Source organism: Penicillium coprophilum (assembly GCF_028826855.1).
Source record: "Penicillium coprophilum strain IBT 35676 chromosome Unknown utg000005l_segment0_segment0, whole genome shotgun sequence".
NCBI lineage: Eukaryota > Fungi > Ascomycota > Eurotiomycetes > Eurotiales > Aspergillaceae > Penicillium > Penicillium coprophilum.
Window position 1 is genome coordinate 825,549 of NW_026622724.1, and position 22,941 is coordinate 848,489.

At 51.1% G+C, this 22,941-nt stretch overlaps 3 protein-coding genes across 3 annotated transcripts; 2 read left to right on the forward strand and 1 right to left on the reverse strand.

The window, feature by feature from the left end:
• Positions 1 to 6,342: 6,342 nt before the first annotated feature.
• N7500_007894 (NmrA/HSCARG family protein) lies at positions 6,343 to 7,281 on the reverse strand (the record flags this gene model as incomplete). Its single annotated transcript, XM_056679038.1, has 1 exon — positions 6,343 to 7,281. One exon carries the CDS (start codon positions 7,279 to 7,281, stop codon positions 6,343 to 6,345), a length of 939 nt encoding a protein of 312 aa, XP_056529410.1.
• Positions 7,282 to 7,940: 659 nt separating this feature from the next.
• N7500_007895 (Gfo/Idh/MocA family protein) lies at positions 7,941 to 9,299 on the forward strand (the record flags this gene model as incomplete). The annotated part of the gene is made up of 3 exons (XM_056679039.1): positions 7,941 to 8,047; positions 8,099 to 8,232; positions 8,299 to 9,299. 3 exons carry the CDS (start codon positions 7,941 to 7,943, stop codon positions 9,297 to 9,299), a joined length of 1,242 nt encoding a protein of 413 aa, XP_056529411.1.
• Positions 9,300 to 10,478: 1,179 nt separating this feature from the next.
• N7500_007896 (Acyl transferase/acyl hydrolase/lysophospholipase) lies at positions 10,479 to 22,380 on the forward strand (the record flags this gene model as incomplete). The annotated part of the gene is made up of 5 exons (XM_056679040.1): positions 10,479 to 11,420; positions 11,489 to 11,828; positions 11,888 to 14,479; positions 14,545 to 17,496; positions 17,549 to 22,380. The coding sequence occupies 5 exons, from the start codon at positions 10,479 to 10,481 to the stop codon at positions 22,378 to 22,380; spliced, it is 11,658 nt and encodes a 3,885-aa protein (XP_056529412.1).
• Between the last annotated feature and the right edge of the window lie 561 nt (positions 22,381 to 22,941).

Consider the following 22,941-nt stretch of genomic DNA (forward strand, 5'->3'; position numbering starts at 1 on the left):
CTCTGACGTGCGACGTGCGACGTGCGACTTGAAGTCTACAAGTAGGAAGATAGGCGGTAATCCAGTAGATTACATGAAATGTTTGCCCGTGACCTCGGTTCTTAGAAGTCATTGGGCGCTGGCTTTGACCATCATCATAATCCTAGCGGGGACAGGGCTGTCTCATTTTGGAATTTTCACCCAATCATCCTCTCAGACCTCTAGGTCAAAGACATCAAAGGATTGGGCGTATAAAATGTCTTACTATTTTTTTTTTTCCAAGATTCTTAGGTTCTTCCATATTGGCTTGGAGGTCCACTACTTGACAGGGTCGTTCTATGGAGTACGGAGTCGGTTTAAGCTAGTGTATTTGACATTCAGGGGGACCTGTCAATACTTCCAACGTTTCCTTCTGGAAGGTCAAAATTACTGGTAGGTATAGGTAATACGTACCCACGTCATTATTTGAGCCTTATATCAAAAAGTCGACAAGATTGACGGAGTTATATGGCGCCATATTGCCCAGAAAGGTAAGTAAGTCCATCAAAACTCTCTACTCCGTACCAGGTTAATGTATACGATGTGGTCAATCTTGCACCTACGATCAACAGCCCTAAATGACGACACCCCGCTTTTTGCGGTGGGTTCCCCCTATGAGATGAGACCGTCGGCGAAAAAAAAAAACTCTCGATGCTCTTTGTTCTCTTTATGATTGTGTGGGGTTTGATTGATCGCGCTTGAATACTCCCCGGGGCCATTTCCCTAGCATCAATTGGATTATAGTAAAAAGTAAAAATAAAAATAAAAATCCATACCTCTCTTTCATGCCAATGTTAGACTTGCTTCTATATTAAAAGATATCATAATCTAACAGGGTGACGATATACCCTGTCCTATTCCAACTTGTTTTAGCAAGATACTGGGCATTGTGGTGACATCATGAAGACGCGAGATCAAATGAACGAAATTCCAGTTCGTTACGGTAGTTTTCGTTTTCGAATACCCATACGGTATTACTGTTTGATACATCGAATGTTCCTTAGAACATTGGAAATTGGAAAATGCGGGCATTTTATAGCGCGAGGGATCGAAAAAGACCCTCGTTGGCATCTCAGGGGTATACCTTTTAATTAATGAGGCACAAACAAAAAGGAAAAATAGGGAGTGTGAGTGCCTTAAAACTGAGGTATGCCCCGTCTGGGTCTGATCTTCAGGAGAGAGCGGAAGGGGCTTGCCTCTATTTCAGTGCAATATGTTTCCCCCTTATAGTATCCATACTATTATGCTACAAATATTAATGACCTAGATTATAATCCTTATTCGAAACACCCTAGCATCTACCTAAAATCACCTGGTGTGTACAGAGACTCCAAGTAAGACTCCAATATTTCAAGATTACATGCTAATCATACAGACCCAGGGGGATGGAACCGTTGCGCCTCACTGGAGCCAGGATTGGTCTATCACCTTAGTCTCGGATTCTTTGGAATATCATACCCCTGCTTCCCCGGTCATATCACACCATTGTGATTGTGACTTTCTTGAAATGACTTATTGGATACGAACACTTTAAAACGTACAGCCATAGCGACAATGTACTCAAATGTACATCTTGTTTTCGGTGATGAGGTACTCTTTGACCAAACTAGGCAACCTTCGAAAAGAAGCACCCCGCTTTGACGCATGCACGTTGGCATCTCTGCCTTTGAAGGATGACAGTGCATGTCAAAAAAAATGATACTATCCATTACTACCACAATAAGGATGGCCATCACAGCGACTGACACGTCTCACACATTCCCCGCTCTCAGCCCACAGCCACTCTCAGCTCAGCCTCGTCCCGCTCCTTCGATGCATTTTCGATTGCTTCCAGTGTTGACACTTTCCAGCTTTGATATGCAAACCAAGCCAGGCTAATAGGATCCCGCACTAATACAGAAATGGGAAAAAAGAAACATACAAAGAGGGACACCAAACGATCCTCTGACATCTCCATTTGATACGACACTCGGGTCTGCCTCCGTTGGAGCACCTTCAACCACCGGTCCGGCTGTGGCTAAATGCTGAAGTTCGTATTTCGGTTCAGACTGCAGGAAGGCAGATAGTCTTCTCTCTTGTTTTCTTTTCTTTTTTTTTGCCTTTTCTCTCCAAGTATTGGACGTGCATGTGACTCAACGTGGAACAAAAGTTCCCATCATCTCCGAGGGTATTGGTGCAACAGTATCATAGGGCGGCTCCTCGCTCGCACATCACTGACGGTGTAACCAGAATCATGCATTGCGACTCGTCCTGGTCCTGTTCAAAATCACACCTATGTTTCAGAAAGAAACCCCATCCCGGAGCCGGCATGGTGTCATTGCTTATCCTAGGTTGATATATTCTACTTCTCTACCTTGTACCTTAGACTTGGTGATTTTTCTGTTGCCGGGGGCCGATTCCGCAATCAACTCCATACGATCTCTAGGGCACGGCTTACAGGAGTTTATGCACAACCTCCGGGCGGCACGAGTGCTCGTTTCATAAGTGACGCGTGATCATACAATCAGCGAGATCTGATACGTGGCCATGATTCGGATATCAAGCGACCTCACAAGGTACTCTGCTTCCCAGAGCTTGCAATACCCATCCTGTATCCAAGACAAAGCGGGACAGCGGGGTCGCGGGAAAGCGGAATCCTCGAGAGATTGTAATAATCCACACGTATCTGGAACATGTCGCATGATTCATCGGATTTTAATTATCTACGTTAGATATCGTGGCTGAACTTCTCCCGACACAAATATTGCGGGTCCCATGTCTTATCCGGAACAACACCCGGTTCAAGGCGGCTCCGGCCTTCCAAAAAAGAATACCCCACCACACTGACCTGATCTCACTATCGCGATTGGTGCAAGTCGCTTCATCCTAAGGCAGAAACAATCAATATGGTCAGCCCCAGTGGGGCAAGTAAGGCCAGGAAGTTGTCCCCGGAAAAACCGTCGCAAGCCAACGTGCCTGTTTCCAAAGCCAGCTTAGTTCGAGGGCTATTGTGAGGCTACTTTACGCTAAAACACGAGATCCAACATCGCGCGGCAAACTTCGGGGTCCTCCAAGGTCAAACCAATTTATCTGAATCACTCATTTCGGTTACCGCAGTTCTACCTGACATCCACCAAACAAATCCACACTTACCATATACCAAACCTCCGGGACAGAAAGCACCTTGTTTAGGTACCGTATGTCGCAGATCTAGGGCTAAAATTAACACCTTTTCCATCTATCTTAGAACTTGAAATCTTGATTGACCCCACATCCAGCTGGGACAACGTGGCTTCCAGAATTTTCGAAAATTCCAGCCACTCGGCATTCCAGGAGGATCAGGACCAGAGCCAAGTCCCCGGCATTAAATGGTCCAGCACTATCAAACACGAGCTCTTCTAGAAGAAATCTTTCGCTTGTTCGAGATCTATTGAAATCATACGACGGGTCGCTCGGGAGCCGTTGCCAGCAAATCTTGGTCCGGGGTCTTGGCGGTTTGACCTTGAACCTTCCAGTGGCTAGTGGATAGGCGGTAGCGAAACCTGCTGCGGCTGTGGAACCGGTACGGGTTATGTTGCTGTCGCAACGAGTGGTATTTACTGTAACAAGAGATTGATACAGGAATACTCCGGCCTATCTTTGGTATTTGCCGGTTTCTAGTGGATTCCGAACGCCATCGTCTATTCTTAGGAAAGGATCGGTCCATCCCTGTCAAAGGAATGCATTGCTTGCATTCAGCCTCTTTCAGATATTGGGGCATGAATTTTGAGGCATAAATATTGGCCATTCCACAATGCAACTGACTCTCGTCCATCGAGATAAAACATAAGTCACTGTAACATTTCTTTGGCCCTGTAATTGAATGATACGTGCCGTCCCCTCACTCGCGAAATACGGGACAATCTGCCCTCGGGGAGGACGAAAGGAGGGCTGCCTCCGAACTGTTGAGCAGGCTCCTATTCAGATGGGTTGAACCACGACGAGTTGGAAAAGACATGACAAGGCCCTATAAGCGGCAGACTTGTAATAATACGAAAAAAAAAGCCGGTCAAAAAGAAGAACTTGAGTACATGAACATCATATAATCGAAACTAACCACCTTGTTCACCTGCAGGGAGCGCGCTTGACTTGAATATCTTTCTCATCTCGTGGTGTTAGGAATGAGTGTTTTCGGCCTAACCGGTGCCATAACCTCAAAGTCGTGAAGAGTAATGGCCCTACTCTCTCTAACATACCTAGTATTGTGCATTCCAATATCATCAGGACGGATAGAGATCGCCCGAAGCGCATGTATAGCCTTCGAACCTTCTTCTCCAACATCAGCTCGTTCAGGTGCATTTAGACTGTACCATATATCACAAAGTCGTTCGCCCTCCAGGTACATATTCCATATCGATTGTGTAGCCTGTTGGAAATGAACTTGAGCATATGATTTGTCCTCTCGCGATACACTTAGGGAAGAGAGAGTCACAGCCGGGTGGGTTATGTCAGGAAAATCATAGACAGCAGCTTCAGTGTCAAACCTATATGGAGATAGTTAGTCCACCCCGATGTGAGAATGCGGCGTAACTCACTGGCCATATGACTCCGGTATCCGGCATTTCTGCGCTTTTTAAATCCCATTGACTTCTGGCGACCACACTGCCCTTTCTTGACTGTAGAGATCCGAGAGGTGTTCCACGCAACTGACAACCATAGGTATTAGAGTCCCATATTAGATAGCCACGTCGGTGGGCATGATAGTCTGGGAATTGCTTGGGGTCAGAAAAAGAATAGAAATTTGGAGTTTTGGATTCAGCAGGACATATTTCTGCCAAGATAAATCGTTCAATGATTGTAGATAATGTATTATGGTAGAGTTTCATGTCGGCAGCTCTGTCGTGTCGTGATATCAAAAGCGGCGAGTTTCGATATCCAACCTAAGCTCTTGACAGCACAAAAGCGTCCGAATATCATCATGAAATTGGGCGCTGCTGGTACAGGCTCGTTGACTAAATGTTAGCACTTACTTACTGGATGGGATATGGATTCCTCTCTTCTTTGTCGCTTGGCCGGGAACGCTTTGGAATGTGGATTTTCCCCTCGTCTTGCGTGCACTTCAAGTGTAATGTGGCTTGGATCCGAGATAGCTTATCGAAGTTGCAGATCCGAGCTTGCTGACTTTGAATTAACCTCCGCGGCTTGGTCAGATTGATTGATATCAGCAACCATCACCAGACAGTAAACAAGGTAATCCTCCTTCCTGCCATGGGCCTAATGCGTTGTCGTAATTTGATTTGTCTGACAAGGCAGTCCAAGGTATATCCTTCCCCTCCTCAAGCCCCGTTTTCCAGAAAAGGAAAATGAGAGACGAAGGTTGAAGAGGGTAGCTGAAGAAGTGAAGCAGGTGTAGGGGGGTGAGACTTCAGAATATCGAAGAGGATGGGGTGAAAGATTTGGAGGTGATTGATACACGCATATATATATATCTATACATTGAATGGAGTCGAGAGATTCAAAGATGACTTCAGTGAGCAACGTGACAACACAACACTAGAGAATGCAAAAGGGAAAGAAAACAACCGAGCTAAGATGTATATATGAAGAGAGGGAAGGAGGGAAAGACCCATCCAGATCAGGGTAAAGGTCCAATCTGGCTTTGGCATGAAGGTTTCTCAACAACGATTTTATCATATCTAACAAGACGCCTCAAACCCCATGCAAAAAGCACATCCAAAAGATACCCAGCCATTCGTTTCTAACCCTACTGTTGAGCGTTCTCGGTCTCGAGACCCCTGGCCTGAAGTGCAAAGCTCTTAGTGGTTGTACCTGAGAAGTGGCGCACTAGTTAGTTAGGTCTAACTCTATAAAACTGTTAACGCCACTACGCATCGCTGCTCTGAGGACATTGCTTCGCCCAGAGAGTGGCATTCGAGGGCTTTGAGGCGTTCTTATGCCTTCGATACCCCGTTGTCTCTTTTCTTGGTTTTTCGAACCTTGCGCAATGAAGAGTCCAAATATTGACCGAGTGCTCTTTCCCAGGCAATTTACGTAAATCGAAGTCTCTATCCTCTTTGCTAACATCCCGAGGCCCACGGAGTGGTTCACTCTCGGCACGGCCCGCGAAGCTCCACCCTGGGAGTCTTTACCTAGTTTTCACGAAGTTCAAATGACGGATTCAGCTGAAGCTGGATCTGAAGATAAAGCAGTAACAAGAGATAGTGCAAAGAGAAGTTAGTTTGAATCTACTGGGAGGAGATATAGGCAGTGAAAGGTTAAATCATATATATATTCAAATTTTGAATTCTATGGGAATTATGCACTCAGTGGGGTGTACCAGCCCTTGGCATTGGCGCGGTTATCTATCTATGCAAGCTGGAATGGGTGTCTCTCCAAGAACTCCTCGAAAGTGGAGAGCTTGCCACGGGCGGCAGCAGCAGCTTCTGCAACCAACTCCTCCGTGCCAGGGCCGAAATATCCATAATCATCCATGAAGCTGAATCCCTCTGCGAAAACATCCTGGAAGAAAGGCAAGCCTGCCTTGAACTCTTCGGTGGAGACCTGTTTGAAGACAATGGTCTTGCCGGAACTCTTGGACAGAAGGGCTGCGATCTCCTCCACGGTGTACAATTTTGTGGCGCAGTGGAGTCGCTTTCCCTGGAACTTCTCAGGCTCGGCGAGGATAGCGCCGACGAACTTGCCGGTGTCACCGACAGCGTCGATCAAGGGGAATTGGGCCTTGGGAGATGTGTGACGGGCGAGCACGTAAGTGCCATCGGCCGCTGGTGTGGGAGCCAAGAAAGTCTGGGCCTGGAGGTTCTCCATGAACGAGCCGAGGGAGACGAAGGCGCTCTTGATAGGGAGGGTTCGGATATAGTCCTCGGCGGCGGCCTTGGCATCGAAGGGAACGACGGAGCTGTATTTGCCGTTGGAAAGGTCGCGAACTGAGGGGAGAGTGCTCCAGATGAAATAATGGACACCTTGTTCAACGGCGGTATCGGCGATTCGCTTGGCATTGTTGACTTCGACATTGAAAGCGTCGGGGCTAATGTCGGGTGTGGTCATAGCGAAGACAGTGTGCACGCCGGTCAAGGCTTTCGCCAGGGAGGCGGGGTCGTTCACGTCCCCATCAACAACCTCGATGTCGCCTTTTTCCTTCAATTGCTGGGCCTTCTCGGAGGTGGAATCGCGGGTGATAGCCCGGATTTTGTACTGTTGGGAGAGCTCTGGGTCGTTCAGCACATGGTTGAGGACGGAGCTGCCTTGTTGACCGGTGGCACCGAAAATAGCAAGAGTCTTAGCCATTGTATTGGGTTTGAGTTGTAAAATTTGGGAATAGGACGAGGAACTGATAGACTGGTTGCTTGGATGGAATTGAAGGATGTAAATGTTACGAACGGAATTACTTAAATGAACATTAGAAGAAAAGACGTGCTTTGAAATCGATTGAGCTGCTAAACTACATCTGTAGTTAGAGGAGATTGGTAAGTTGCTAGACAGGGGGCTGCGCCACGGAGATTAGCAAGCGAGGTTCTAAGCTATCGAGGAAGAAATCCGAAGTTGGGACGAGGTCGCATCGCGAGAACACAGAGGTTAAGCTGCCTATCAAGAGCCGCCCTCGCTAATCCCTCGCTGTGCCTCGCTAATCCTTCGGCGGTTTGTTGGCGATCTGATTGGTCGATTGATCGGTGACTTCTCATGTCAGCATTCTAGGCTTGGGGATGGCCTCATATGGATATTCGGTCATATTTGGCTCGAAAGGTTCGGCGTCAAGTCGTCTTCTTATCAGATACATGGTGTTGAACGTCAAAAAGTAAATGTAAAATCAGTATTCAATGGTATTAAGTGCTATAGTTTGAATGCCTTTTTTCTTTGGAGCAAGTGAATTTCCGTTGTCCAACCTTTAAGACTGAAAAGCGCCCCAACTATCGCGTATTTACATCTATACAAGCTTAAAAATCAAAATGTCTGTCGGTCAATTGATGCGTCTTTGGTGGGCGTTTGATCCACCCAAGGTTGAGAAGAGCAAAGATGCCCTCAAATTTGGTATACTGGGAGCCGCGAATTCAGCGTGAGTGGTCCGAAACTGAGGAACTATCTCGCACATACTGACAAATGGTAGTGGTATGACCCTCACGATACCCGCCAAGATGCATCCCGAAGTGGTGCTCTATGCTGTGGCGGCCCGGGACCGAAAACGTGCCGAGGAATTCGCGAAGAGCAACAGTATTCCAGTTGTTAGAGATACCTATCAAGGTTGGTGATCTACCCCTGTTATACCCTTTTCCCCCTAAGTTCATGTTATTAATATTTTGTCCTTAGAAATCCTCGATGATCCCAATGTTGATGTAATTCTCATCCCTTTGCCCAATGCTTTGCATTTCGAATGGGCCGTGAAGGCCATCAAGGCTGGAAAGCATGTTCTTCTTGAGAAGCCCTCTGTGTCCAATGCCAAGGAAGCCGAGGTGCTTTTCAATCTTCCAGAATTCGACCTGCCCAATGCACCGGTCATGCTGGAAGCCTTTCACTATCGCTTCCACCCCATTTGGTCGATCTTCCGGTCGCTAATCACTCCCGCTGATGTGGTCCACGTGGATACCTATTCTATGATCCCCTGGTGGTTCGTCAGCAAGGACCACATCCACTTCAAGCACCACCTTGCGGGGGGAACTATGATGGGAATGGGTACTTACAATTTCGCCGCTCTACGTCTTATCTTTGACGCTGAGCCCGAGGAGTGCCTGGTCGCCGATACCAAGGCCTTCACCGAAGGTATCCACCACGACTGTGACTATGAGTTTAAGACCAAATTCCGCTTCCCCAATGGCGGAATCGGTGAGGCGTTTAGCACCCTCCAGGGCCCAAGTATCTGGCACCCTTCCTATGCTACAGTTACGCATCGGAAAGTTGAGGTTGCGGATGACAGTCTTCCTGATTCCCAGCAGAAGTATGTCACACGTGAGGTGACAATCAATGGCTGGATTCACGCTGTCTTCTGGCATCGGATTGATGTTAAGGAATCCTTTGAGATCCGTGACAAGGCCAGCAACAAGGTCCTTAAGAAGTGGACCGAGAAGAGATCGCAGAAGGCCTACAAGCCTCGTGATGCCACCGGCGAGATTTCTAAGCTTGACGGTGAGGACCACTGGATGTCGTTCCGGTATCAGCTAGAGCAGTTTGTGAACCGGGTGAAGGGTCGTCCGACCCAGTACTGGGTTGATAGACAGGACTCCCTCAACCAAATGAAGATGGTTGATATGGCATATGAGAAGAGTGGACTAGGATTGAGACCTACTTCCAAGTACATAGATCAGGTCAATTAGACACTCAATCGGTGGCGATGGCTTTTGATGAACCCGGGGGTTATTGACACGCGAATTTAATAAATGAAACTGGCATTTTCTTTGAAATTACTCCATCTTATCTGTAGGATTCTGTATGCATCTCCCACGTGGAAGACGACTAGAAAACCATTGACAGCATTGCAGACTAGCTAGAAAGTGACACCAAGATGCCACGTGGGAGATACCACCGACATCCAGTAAAGCAAGTGTGGTTGACTGGCTACATACTGAACACCTTGACAAAAGCCATGGATAATCCGAGAAGCTGTTTGCCTAATCCGGTATTCGGGTCCGGCGGCATGAAACGAACAGCACGGGCTTAAAAGTCTGATTATGCACGGGTGGCTTAGTGTGAGGATACTAAAGAAAATTCAAGAAATGGAATCCTGGAGTATCTCCTGTGATGACTGCAGCAATGCTTACGCCTCACGTTCACGAGTACCTGCCATTTACCTTGATAAGGAACCCTGCTAATTCGCTAAATGCTAGAGGGCTAGCCTCAGGAGGTACTAATCACGTAATACTGTAAGAATTATTCGCCGAAGGCTACATAAGTAGCTAGACAACGTTGATTAGCTGCATACGTGTAGCGCGGGAGCTTGGAGAAATACGACCTCCCCCCACTATAACCTTTCGGTATGAAACACCTTCGGCGAACCCCAAATCCTTTATGATAAAGGTATCGGAGAATATAATCTGACATGAAGGGTTCGTATCTGAGGCAAGCCTCTAATCGTCAAGCATTGCGATGCGTCGGGGCCCACCCCTTGTCGATATCGTTGAAATCGGCGGAGAGGGAGAGGCCTTAGGGGGGCTGGACTAATCTTAGTTGCTGGTCGGCGATAATCGTGATAGCTAGCAATGAGTTGAACATCTGTGCACTGTTCATGGCTTCTGTAATAATAGAGCTCGCTGCCGTTTGAACTATAGAGGAAATCATCTACGGTCACACCTATGCCATAGAGGATCAACGCTTGTGTCTTGTCTCTTCCCTACTTCCCTTTCATCTTTAATACTTGACCAGGAAGAGCAATTGTATTGCACCTATACACACATACAATTATACACAAACACAAACACACACACACACACCACACACATATACACAGACAAACCCACCCAAATACACAAGTACCGACATTAGCCATCATCTCAGCAATGCCTTCACAACAACCAGAGGCTATCGCTATAGTGGGAAGCGGTTGCCGCTTCCCCGGATCTGCAAGCTCACCTTCCGCTCTGTGGAAGCTACTTGAGAGCCCTCGTGATGTGGGCATGGAAATTCCCCCAGACCGATTCGACGCCTCGGCCTTTTTCCACCCTGATGGCAGCCATCACGGCACATCCAATGTTCTCCGGTCCTACCTGTTGGAGGAAGACGTGCGTGCGTTTGACGCAGCCTTCTTCAACATCAGCCCTAACGAGGCCGACTCGATGGATCCCCAGCAGCGTATCTTGCTGGAGACCGTGTATGAAGCCCTCGAAGCGGGTGGTCATACTGTCGAGTCTTTGAGAGGATCTGATACGGCCGTTTACGCCGGAACCATGACCGCCGACTACAACGACACCCTAACCAGGGATCACAACACCATGCCCAACTACTTCGCAACTGGAACCAATCGCGCAATCATCTCTAACCGAGTCTCATACTTCTTCGATTGGCATGGCCCCAGTATGACCATTGATACGGCTTGTTCGTCCAGTCTCGTCGCCTTGCACCAGGGTGTGAGAACCCTTCGCGCTAGCGAATCGCGGGTTGCCGTGGCATGTGGTACTCAGGTGCTTCTCAATCCCGAGATGTATATCGGTGAGAGTAAGCTGACGATGCTGTCGCCTAACGGCCGCTGCCGCATGTGGGACGCGGATGCGGATGGATACGCCCGTGGAGAGGGAGTGGCAGCCGTTGTATTGAAACGGCTGAGTGATGCAATTGCGGATGGCGATCACATTGAATGTATCGTCCGGGAGACTGGAGCCAACCAGGACGGCTTTTCAAATGGGTTGACCGTTCCCAACTCTAATGCCCAATCTGCCCTCATCCGTCAAACGTACAAGAGAGCTGGTCTGGACCCTGCGAATAATCCTCACGACCGCCCACAGGTAAGAAAATATACCGCCGGATACGGCCAAATTTTGCTTGACCTAAGGCGCTGACAGCAAATCAACAGTTCTTCGAAGCCCACGGTACGGGTACTCAGGCAGGAGACCCGAAAGAGGCTGCCGCCATCCACGAATGCTTCGGTCAGCACATCACTAGCTCTGAGGATCCCCTGTATGTTGGATCGATCAAGACTATCATCGGCCATCTTGAGGGCTGTGCGGGTCTCGCTGGTGTCCTCAAAGCCTCTAGTATGATCCAGGCAGGCTCCTTTGCTCCCAACCTGCTATTCGAGACCTTGAACCCCAAAATTGAACCGTTCTACAAGGGTCTGCAAGTGCCGACGAAATTGACACCCTGGCCAGCTTTGGAAGAAGGAGTTCCCCGTCGTGTTAGTGTTAACAGCTTTGGTGAGTAGATACTGAAATCTTCCTAAACATCGGGTTGAGCGCGATGCTGACAAACACAGGTTTCGGCGGTACCAACTCACACGCGATTTTGGAGTCGTACGAAGCGCCAACAATCACGGGCTCATCTGGCCAAACATTGACGCCTTTCGTATTTTCAGCTGCGTCTGAAGCTTCTTTGCTCGGTCAATTACAATTCTTTGCCGAACATCTGAAGACTCATCATGATAGCATCGATATCTCCGACCTGGCGTGGACGCTGCATTCCCGCCGAAGCCAGCTGTCGACCAAGGCGGCCTTCTCGGCCGTGACCGTTGAGCAGCTCGCGTCTAAAATTGTTATTAAGCTGGCAGAGGTGACCCAGAACCCCACGACCACTGTCGGTTTGCGCTCCACCATCAAAACTTCCCCTCGCTTGCTTGGTGTGTTTACCGGCCAAGGTGCTCAATGGCCGGCGATGGGTGCTCACCTGATCCGGTCATCAGAATTTGTTCAAAAGAGGATTCAGGAGCTCGAAGACTCCTTGAATACGCTCCCAGAGGGCGACCGTCCGACATGGAGTCTCAAAGAGGAGATGCTGGCCGGAGCGGACACTTCGCGCCTTGCTGAAGCTGCGCTGTCGCAACCTTTGTGTACAGCAATCCAGGTTGCCCTGATTGACCTTCTACGGGCAGCTGGAATCAACTTCTCCGCTGTTGTGGGCCATTCCTCTGGTGAGATCGCTGCGGCGTATGCAGCCGATTTCATCTCCGGCCACGATGCGATCCGCCTTGCGTACTACCGTGGATTCTTTGCTCACCTTGCAGGCAATGAAGCCACTGGCCAAAAGGGTGCTATGTTGGCTGTTGGTACCTCATGGGAGGATGCGCAAGATTTCATCAACCTGTCCACCTTCAAGGGCCGCCTGACCATCGCTGCCCACAACTCTCCCGCCAGTGTGACCTTGTCGGGAGATGCTGACGCAGTCGTGCACGCCAAGAAGGTCTTTGACGAAGACCGCAAGTTTGCCAGAGCTTTGAAGGTAGACACCGCGTACCACTCGCACCATATGTTGCCCTGTGGAGAAGCATACGTTAAGGCCTTGCGGGCATGTGGCATCCGAATCAACCGAGAGCGGTCCAAAGCTTGCTCTTGGTTCTCTAGTGTCACAGCATCTGCTGAGCCAATGGAGCCAATTGACGACCTCCTCGATGTTTACTGGAGGGATAACATGACCAATGCAGTGCTCTTCGCGGACGCTGTTAAGAATGCTGCAGCCAGCGACGAACTTATTAACCTGGTGATTGAGGTTGGACCTCACCCGGCTTTGAAAGGCCCGGCTATGCAAAACATCTCAGAGGTGCGGGACACCCCAATTCCCTACACTGGTGTCCTTAGCCGGGGGAAGAACGATATCGAGGCCTTCGCCGAAGGCTTAGGTTTCATGTGGACCCATCTTCCGCAGTTGGTTGATTTCAAGTCATTCGAAAAGGCCGTGGCTGCGGAAGGCTCTCGCCCTCCCAAGTTAGTGGCCGGATTACCCTCCTATCAATGGAATCATGGACGCTCTCATTGGAGCGAATCACGCATATCGAGAAAAATGCGGACGCGCAAGCACGGCCACCATGAGATTCTTGGTTTCTTGTCTACCGATTCCAATGCACAGGAGCTGCGCTGGCTGAATGTGCTTAAGCAGTCAGAGATTCCTTGGCTCGCCGGTCACCAGTTGCAAGGCATGACCGTCTTCCCAGCTGCAGGCTATATCGCCATGGCGCTTGAGGCATCAAGACACGTTGCTGGCAACAGACAGGTCAAACTTTTTGAGTTGCACGACCTTATCATCCCAAGAGCTCTCACATTTGAGGACGGCGACAGCGCAGGTGTTGAGACGCTTGTCACCCTGACAGGAGTCAAGTATCTCCCAGACCAAAGCGCAACCACCCAGTTCGCTTGTTACTCCGTCCCTGTCCTCACTAAGGGCTCGGACTTGGATATGGAGCTCATGGCCAGCGGAACGGTCAAGATCATCTTCGGTATTCCGGATGTAGCAGCGCTGGATCGCCTGCCAGTGACCGAGAACAACATGGCCGCGATTGATCCCGACCGTTTCTATGCTGGCCTTGCCGAGCTAGGGTACAACTACGGCGGCCCATTCAGAACCATGTCAGGAATGAAGCGTAAGCTCAATCAGTCTTCTGTTCTCGTGGACTCGTTCCCCTACAAGGATTCGGATGTTTCCGAATTTTTGGTTCACCCCAGCACCCTGGATGTGGCCTTCCAGGCATCGATCCTTGCATTCTCAGCTCCCGGAGATGGACGACTTGGGTCACTCTCCGTCCCAGTGGGAATGAAAGCCCTTCGCGTCAACCCAGAGGTGTGTGCTTCGCTACCTACTTCAGGGTCGAAAGTACCCGTCATCTCCGCGCTTGATCCAGAGTTCGAGGGATTCTCTGCCAGTATCGATCTTCTCGACCAAGATGCTAGAAACTGTATGATCCACGTGGAAGATATTGTGCTCCAGCCATTTGCCCCGGCCACCGCAGCCGACGATAGCGTCATGTTCACAAATACCAAGTTTGGTTTTGCGCTGCCAGATGGAGCTGCTGCCGTGAATCTCTCGAGTATGGTTGCGCAGGTAACGCACCGTTATCCACATGCGCGAATTCTTGAGATAGGTGAGACTTTCCTTCCTGCACTTGAAATAAGAACGGCCTTTTTGGGTTTGCTAACTGGACACAAGGTGCTGGAGCAGGGGGCGCCACAAAGTCGATCCTGGAGAGCATTGGGGGTAAGTATTCCTCATATAACTACACTGATGCATCGGAGGACTACTTTGCCAGAGCGTCTGAGTTCTTCATCGCGCATAGCGACAAGATGACATTCAGTACCCTGGATATTGAAAAGCCGCCCACTGAGCAAGGATATGAGCCTCGCTCCTTCGATATCATTATCGCGTCTAACGTGCTGTCAACCACTGACCCCCTCCACACGGCCTTGAAGAACGCGCGTGAACTTCTCAAGCCAGGAGGGTTCCTACTACTGTCGGAGCCCACCAGCGCGAGCGCGGTCGGTACTTCTGAAGGCCAGGTTGACCAGATTGATGGCCGTACATCCTCGTCACCGCTGACATTGGGGATCTGGCATTCTGCCTTGCGCAAGGCTGGATTTGGCGGAGTTGATGCCGCCACCCCGGATATGGACCGAGCGGATGGGTCATTCTCAGTCATGGCGTCGCAGGCCGTGGACGATCAAGTGCACTTCCTGAGACGTCCACTCTCTGCCTCTACAGCACCCGTCCACATCGAAAGCCTGGTTATTCTCGGAAATGGTACTCTCGAGACTGTCCGTCTTGCCGAGGAGGTGGTGGACCACCTTGGACGCTTCTGTGGCGAGACAACCATTCTCAGTGGTCTTCCTACTGAGGAGGAAGCACTTGAGTTGAACCCATCGAGCACCTTCGTGAATCTGGTCGATCTCGACTCTGCAATCTTCAAGGACATGACGACTGAAAAGATGGATGGCCTGAAGCGCATGGTGGAGCTGGCCAAGCACATCGTTTGGGTCACGCAAGGCGCGCACACCGACCACGCGTACCACATGGCCAGTGTTGGATTCAGCCGCACTGTTCAGCAAGAGGCAGCACATATCACCTGGAATCTTCTCGACGTGTCTGATCTGCAGCACAATACATCCAAGGCTATCTCCGAGTATCTCCTGCAGCAGACCGCCCTCGACGCATGGGAGGCACCCCCGTCAGCATTGGGAGATAGGGAGCACCGTGACTTTGCATTCCTTTGGTCCAAGGAACCCGAGGTGTTCCTTGATCATGGAAAGCTGAAGATTCCTCGACTGATGGTGAACACAGAGCAAAATGCCAGACTAAACTCGTCCAAACGCGTCATCACAAAGACCGTGCCTATTTCTCACCCCAATATCACCGTCATTTCGCCGGCGGCAGATGTGCCATCCTCTCTGGTGGAGCTTGTTGGTGGCAAGCCTAAAGAGTTCTCAGACGATTTCATCAAAGTCGAATCCTCAACCTTGATGGCAGTCCGTGTCACCCCGGATATGTTCCTGTACGTTGGAGCAGGCAGAGGCAAAGATGGAAAGCTGCAGGTTTTCGTCTCGACTACCAACTCTTCCCAGGCAGCGCCGGTTGCAAGTGTACCAGCAGATGTGGAGGCTGAGGCTGACGACCTGCTTGTCTCTGTTGCGAGTGAGCTCATCGTTAGCTCACTACTTGACCAAATCCCCAACAGAAGTCACATGCTGGTTCACTGCTCGGGTGAGGATCGTTTCCTCGCTGCGGCCCTGACCAAGCAAGCCGCCGCTAGAGCAGTTGGCGTGGAGTTCACATGTGATGGACAAGACAAACAGCGAGACCCGGCGTGGATCACGCTGGATGTGCGCACTCCCAACCACTGCGTGCGTGAGAGGCTTCGTCAAATCATGCCTACACATTTCCTCGATTTGACAGCCACACCTTCCCTCAGCGAGAGCGGTTTGCGAGTGGATAAATTCTTGCCCGCGCGCTGCAGTCGCATCAACCCGACTAGTCTCTACCGCCACCAGGCGTCAGCGCTCTCTCAGTCCTATGACCACGCGGCTCTGGAACGCCTCCTTAAAGATGCTGTTTCCCGCACCGTCGTATTCCCAGGTGGAGTTCAAGATTTGGTTACTCAGGTTGACCGCGTAAGTGCGCTCAGCTACAAGCATGCAACATATGCTGTTCACTGGCCTGTGTATGGCTTTGTCGAGATCGAGGTTCGCCCTCTCGAAGCCGAGGCCCTCTTCTCCAAAGACAAAACCTATATCCTCGTTGGTCTCAGTGGCTCCATGGGACAGTCGCTCTGTGAGTGGATGGTCTCGAATGGAGCGGGATGTGTTTGCTTGACTAGTCGACGACCCAAGGTCGACGAGGACTGGCTGAAATCCTTCCGTGGAACAGGGGCCACTATCAAGGTTGTTCCCATGGACGTTCTCGATAAGGAAAATCTACAGCGTGCTGTGGATGACATCCGGGCAACATGCCCACCAATTGCCGGTATTGCCAATGGTGCCATGATCCTTGAGGACCAGCTCTTCTCAAACATGTCAGCCGAGTCAATGCAGCGAGTCCTTGGGCCCAAGATCGACGGGTCAAAGAATCTGGATGATATCTTCTACAACGAGGACCTTGAGTTCTTCGTGATGTTCTCATCCATCGCCTGTGTATTCGGAAATGTTGGCCAGTCTAACTACAATGCGGCAAATGCCTTCATGGGTGGTCTTGCCAGACAACGTCGCAGACGTGGCCTCGCCGCCTCTGCCCTCGATATCGGTCAGGTGACGGGCATCGGATTGATTGAGGCAGCTAACCAAAGCGTCCATGATCAGCTTAGGAAGCTCCGGCTAGCGCTCGTCTCGGAGACCGTTCTCCGCAAAGCGCTCGGTGAAGCGATTCAAGCCGGTTACCCAGGTCAGAATGATTACGACTACATTCCAACGGTCACCACCGGTGTCCGTATCTACGGTGACGATGAGAAGGACGAGGTCACAGGCCCGTGGTTCAGCAATTCATTCTTCTCGCACATGATTCGCCAGAGCGACGCGTCCTCATCAGGATCCGACGAACAGGATAAGAAGTCACTTCCTGTTCGCCAACAGCTTCCGACTGCTACAAGCAAGCAGGAGGCTCTTGAAATCCTGGAAGGTAAGTTTATCTTGGTGCGAGATCTTGTCGTGGCAAGCTAACAGGAACACAGATTGTCTGGCAGCGCGATTACGCGTTTTGCTACAATTAGGAGACCAGGAAATCCATCATGATGCTCCTCTTCTCGAGCTGGGCATTGATTCCTTAGTTGCCGTGGAAGTGCGAACTTGGTTCAACAAGGAATTGAAGGTGGACATGCCTGTTCTTAAGGTAATCGGAGGTGCATCTCTGGCCGAGCTGTGCCAAGGAGCATTCGAGAAGCTCCCGGCGGAGCTTGCTGCATCCATTGGGACCGAAGGTAAGGACGCTGAGCCCACCAAGCCAGCTGCGACCGAATCCAAGCCGCAGTCCCAGCTCCAGCAGCCCCAGTCACGGGTTGAGGGATCCGTCTCCGACTCTACCTCGTCATCCGGGGACAACTCGACCTCGACGCCAGGCGAGAACTCGACCCCAGACAAGCAGGCCGCAACGACATTGACCACAATGACCACACCGTCTGTTGTTTCCGACCACGACTCTTCTGAGGCCGCTAAACAAGCAACACCTGAACGTTTGGCGAGAAAATTCCTCAAAAGCGAGCGTCTCTCGTTGCCGCAGTCACGATTCTGGTTTTTGCGGCACCTGCTCGAAGACCCGACAACGCCGAACGTGGTCTTCCAGTTCCATGTCACTGGGAACTTGCATGTCGGTGCCCTTGAGAGAGCCATTCGCACAGTTACAACCAGGCACGAAGCACTGCGGACGTGCTTCATTGAGAATGAGAACGAAGCCGGCGAGGCCTACCAGAGGGTCCTACGTAGCTCTCCAATGCGACTCGAGCGCAAGAAGGTTGCCTCCGAGGAGGAAGTTGACGTTGAGTATAAGAAACTGAAGGAGCACGTGTTTGACCTGGAGAGTGGCGATGTGATGCGTATCGTTCTCTTGACGCTTACATCCGGAAACCATTATTTGCTGATCAATTACCATCATATTGTCATGGATGGCGCCAGCTTCAATATCTTCACCGCAGATTTGGAAAAGGCTTACAGTGGCCAATCTCTCGGGGCGCCACCAGGACAATATCCTGCATTCTCGGTGGCTCAGCGGCAGGCTCTCGAGAAGGGAGAGATGAGCGACGAGCTGGCGTACTGGCAGGGAGTATTCCCCGCTGGTGAGCAGCCCCCTGTCCTCCCGCTCCTGCCGATGGCTCGCACAAGCTCTAGAGTGGCCATGAAAGGTTTCGCCGCCCACCAGGTGGCCATCGACCTTGAACCCGAGTTGGTCGCGCGAGTGAAGGCTGTGTCCAAAGCACAGCGGTCCACACCCTTCCATTTCCACCTGGCTGCATTCAAGGCCATGCTGTTCTGCCTTGCCGGGGAGGAGACTAAGGATCTGACAATCGGCATTGCTGATGCCGCCCGCAACGACAGCAGCGTGGAAGGCAGCATTGGTTTCTTCCTCAACCTTCTGACCCTTCGTTTCCGTCGTCAGAACGACCAGACCTTTGCTGATGCCGTTTCAGAAGCCAGAGACACGACCTACGCAGCACTGGGAACGTCACGCTTGCCGTTTGATGTGCTGCTCACAGAGTTGGGCATCGCTCGCTCTTCGCTACACAGTCCTTTCTTCCAGGCCTTCTTGGATTACCGACAGGGAGCCCAGCAGAAGTACCCTTGGGGTAATTGTGAATTTGAATTCCAAGATGTTCACCCTGGACGCACAGCCTACGACATTACCTTGGATGTGACTGAGTGGAATGCTACAGACACCCTCGTGATGATTCGAGTACAGACGAGTCTCTACGATCTCACGGCTGCTAACCTGTTGCTGAAGACCTATGTCAACTTCCTTGAGACTGTCACCACCGATGCGTCATTGACTCTGGAGGCCACTCCCATTTTTGGGCAACGACAGCTGACCCAAGCGGTCGAGGTCGGCCGCGGTGAGTTTAACTTTTACCCAGTCAAGCTTGTTCTCAAAAAGGAAAACAAAACTAACTTCAAGGCAGGTCTTAATTTGACGTCTGACTGGCCCGGAACACTCCCCCTCCGGATTGACCAGGTTGCCGAGGAGAACCCGCGCAAAGTCGCCCTGATGGACGGCACTGGCAAGGTTCTCACTTACTCAGGTATGATCAACCGGATCGAGGCTATAAGCGAGGCCTTGCAGAATGCTGGTGTACATGAGGGCTCTCGAGTACTTGTTTATCAGCAGCCTGCGGCGGATTGGACATGCTCCATGCTTGCCATTATGCGCATCGGTGCAGTCTATGTGCCATTGGATCTCCGCAATCCGTTGGCTCGCCTCGCCACTGTCGCCAAGAACTGCGAGCCTCTCGCCATCCTCGCTGACGAAACCACAAAGGACGATGCTCCACAACTACAGGTAGAGGCACCGGGATCCAGCATTATCAATGTCTCGACCCTCCCAGAGGCAGCCGCGGCTCACATCCCGAACTCTTCAAACGCGGATTCCACTGCAGCAATCCTGTACACCAGCGGCTCGACAGGTCTGCCTAAGGGAATTGTCGTCACCCACGCAGGTCTCCGAAATGAGATTGAGGGATATACCAAATCTTGGGGCTTGGGGGCGGAGCGCGCTCTCCAGCAGAGTGCGTTCACCTTCAACCACTCCTCGGATCAGATGTACACAGCCCTTTGCAATGGAGGCATGGCGTACATCGTTCCTGCCGATAAGCGTGGCGATCCAATTTCCATCACCAAGATCATACAAGAGCAAGGCATTACTTACACCAAGGCCACGCCGTCTGAGTACTCGCTTTGGATGCAGTACGGTGGCGACACCCTTCGACAGGCAAACAGCTGGCGTTTCGCTTTCGGTGGTGGTGAGCAACTTACCACCCTCGTCACCCAAGAATTCGCAAGCCTTGATCTTCCACAGCTCCGTTTCTTCAACTCCTACGGTCCGACAGAGATCTCCATTTCGTCGCATAAGATGGAGATCCCGTACCGCGAGACAGAGAAGTTGGCAGATATGGGCCGTATCCCATGCGGCTTCTCCCTTCCCAACTACTTCACCTACGTTGTAGACGAGCAGCTGCGACCGGTGCCCGTTGGTATGCCAGGAGAGATCTGTCTCGGCGGTGCCGGTGTATCTCGCGGATACCTCAAAAACCAAGAACTCACCGATAAACACTTCGTGACCAATCCATTTGCGACGTCTGAAGATATCGCCCGCGGCTGGACGCGTATGTACCGCACCGGTGACATTGGCCATCTGCAAGAAGACGGGGCTATGGTGTTCCATAGTCGGATGGCGGGCGATGCACAAGTCAAGATCCGTGGACTTCGCATCGAGCTGAGCGATATCGAGAGCAACATGATCTGCGTTGCGGACGGTGCGTTGAGAGAGGTTGTTGTCACGCTTCGTGACGGTGATTCGCCGTTCCTGGTCGCCCACGTTGTCTTTGAGCCCAAGCACAACATCGGAGACAAAGATGCATTCCTGCGGGACTTGCTCGCCCGTCTCTCCCTCCCCCAGTATATGATACCGGTGATGGCCATTCCGCTCGACAAGTTCCCTCTCAGCAACCACTCCAAGGTTGACCGCAAGGCAGTCCAGGCTATGCCGCTGCCTGACCGCGTTCTGCAGACACAGGACGACGCCGAGTTGACTGAGACTATGGTGCAACTTAGGAATGTGTGGCGGGAAGTCTTGGGAAAGAACGTTGACAAGCTGGGGCTTGACCTAGGGCCTTCAACCGACTTCTTCATTGTGGGAGGCAACTCCCTCTTGGTCATCCGTCTCCAGGCCTGCATCCGCCAGGCCTTCAATGTCGCACTTCCTCTTGCCAAACTCCTAGGAGCCAGTGTCCTCGGCGATATGGCGCGCAAGATCGAAGAAAGCCCGACCGTCGACCCCATTAACTGGGAACAGGAAACCACCCCGCCCGCCGTGCCCACTTTCCTCCGCGACCTTGCCCCTAAAACCCCTGCGACAGCCAAGACAGTGCTGGTCACAGGTGCTACAGGCTTCCTTGGCCAGGCCATGCTCCCGCAGCTTGCGGCAAGGCCCGACGTGGCCGCGATTCACTGTGTCGCTGTGCGAGACAAGCCTCGTGTACGTCCGCTGTTCTCTGCTCCAAATGTGGCCTATCATCCAGGTGACCTGTCCCTTCCCTTCTTGGGACTGGGTGTGGACGAATTCCGCGAGCTAGCAAGCCAAGTGGATGTCATTCTCCACATGGGTGCTGTCAGATCATTCTGGGACAACTACAATGTTCTCCGCCCAAGTAACGTTCACCCTACCAAAGAATTGGCCAAACTTGCTGCCGCGCACCAGGTCCCCATTCATTACATCTCCACAGTGGGTGTTCTTCCAGAGCTAGCCACGACAGAGGACGCCGGCTCTGCGGCCGCTTATGTGCCCACCGCGGACGGAACAGATGGCTACATTGGTAGCAAGTGGGCTAGCGAACGTATCCTGGAGCGCTCTGCGGAAGAATTGGACGTCCCGTCGTCCATCTATCGCTTCCTTCCCGCCACAAAGCAAGATCCCGCGGAGAAACAGCGACTGATGGACGCTTTCATCCATTACGTCGACACATCGAGCAAGGTACCTGACATGAGCGTCTGGGCGGGCCGTGTGGACTTGATTCCCACCGAGCAGGTTTCCCAGTGGCTTGGCGATTCCATTACCGCGGCCCCTATTCCGACGGCTACGACCAAGTTCTCGCACTACGAAAGCCCGCTGGCTGTCCACACGGATGAGCTTAGCGCTTATATCCAGCAGCAGCGAGGAGACCGCGAGGGTCTGGAGCCAATGCCAGTTCTCAAGTGGTTTGGACTGATCAAGTCCCTTGGCTTTGACTATCTTTTGGCATCGCAGGAGGCGACTGTCGGCGGCAGTGGTGAGAATGGCCAGGTCCTTCAATCACGCCGTTAAGCAAGCAATGCCTGTCGCATTTGTTGATTTTTAATTTGTTCATTTAGCCGTGCGATCTTTTCTTTGTTTTGTTTAATCCGGGGCTTATATATATACGTCTTGCCCATTTTTGTTCCGTTCTTATGTACCTGATTCTAGACCGCGAAGCCTATAGATTGTCTGGCAGATTTTTCTACTTAATAGAGTTCACCTTTTCTTTACATTCAATGCTCTACTACCAAATAATCAGTTTTGATGTCATTGGAGCTGTTCTACTAGGATGTACAGGCTTCTAAGTTTCCCATTTCAGCTTTGACAATCTGGCTGCCCTGAGCTCAGTACAATAGCCCTATAGAAGCCTGATGTGGAACTTGTAGCCTTCTCGGAAAGCAGAAACCTTCTACCTCCTTCTGCTTTGACTGGACTGATATATTTTTTGGAAAGCATTTTGCCCCAAGCAAGGCCTGCTGCAAGAGGAAGGTCATTCAATGAAATAACTGGCTATGAAGGACGTTTCGATCCATAGTATAATTGGCAATAAAATATCAGCTGGCTCCACGAAGGTGGCTGAGAAAGGCCGAC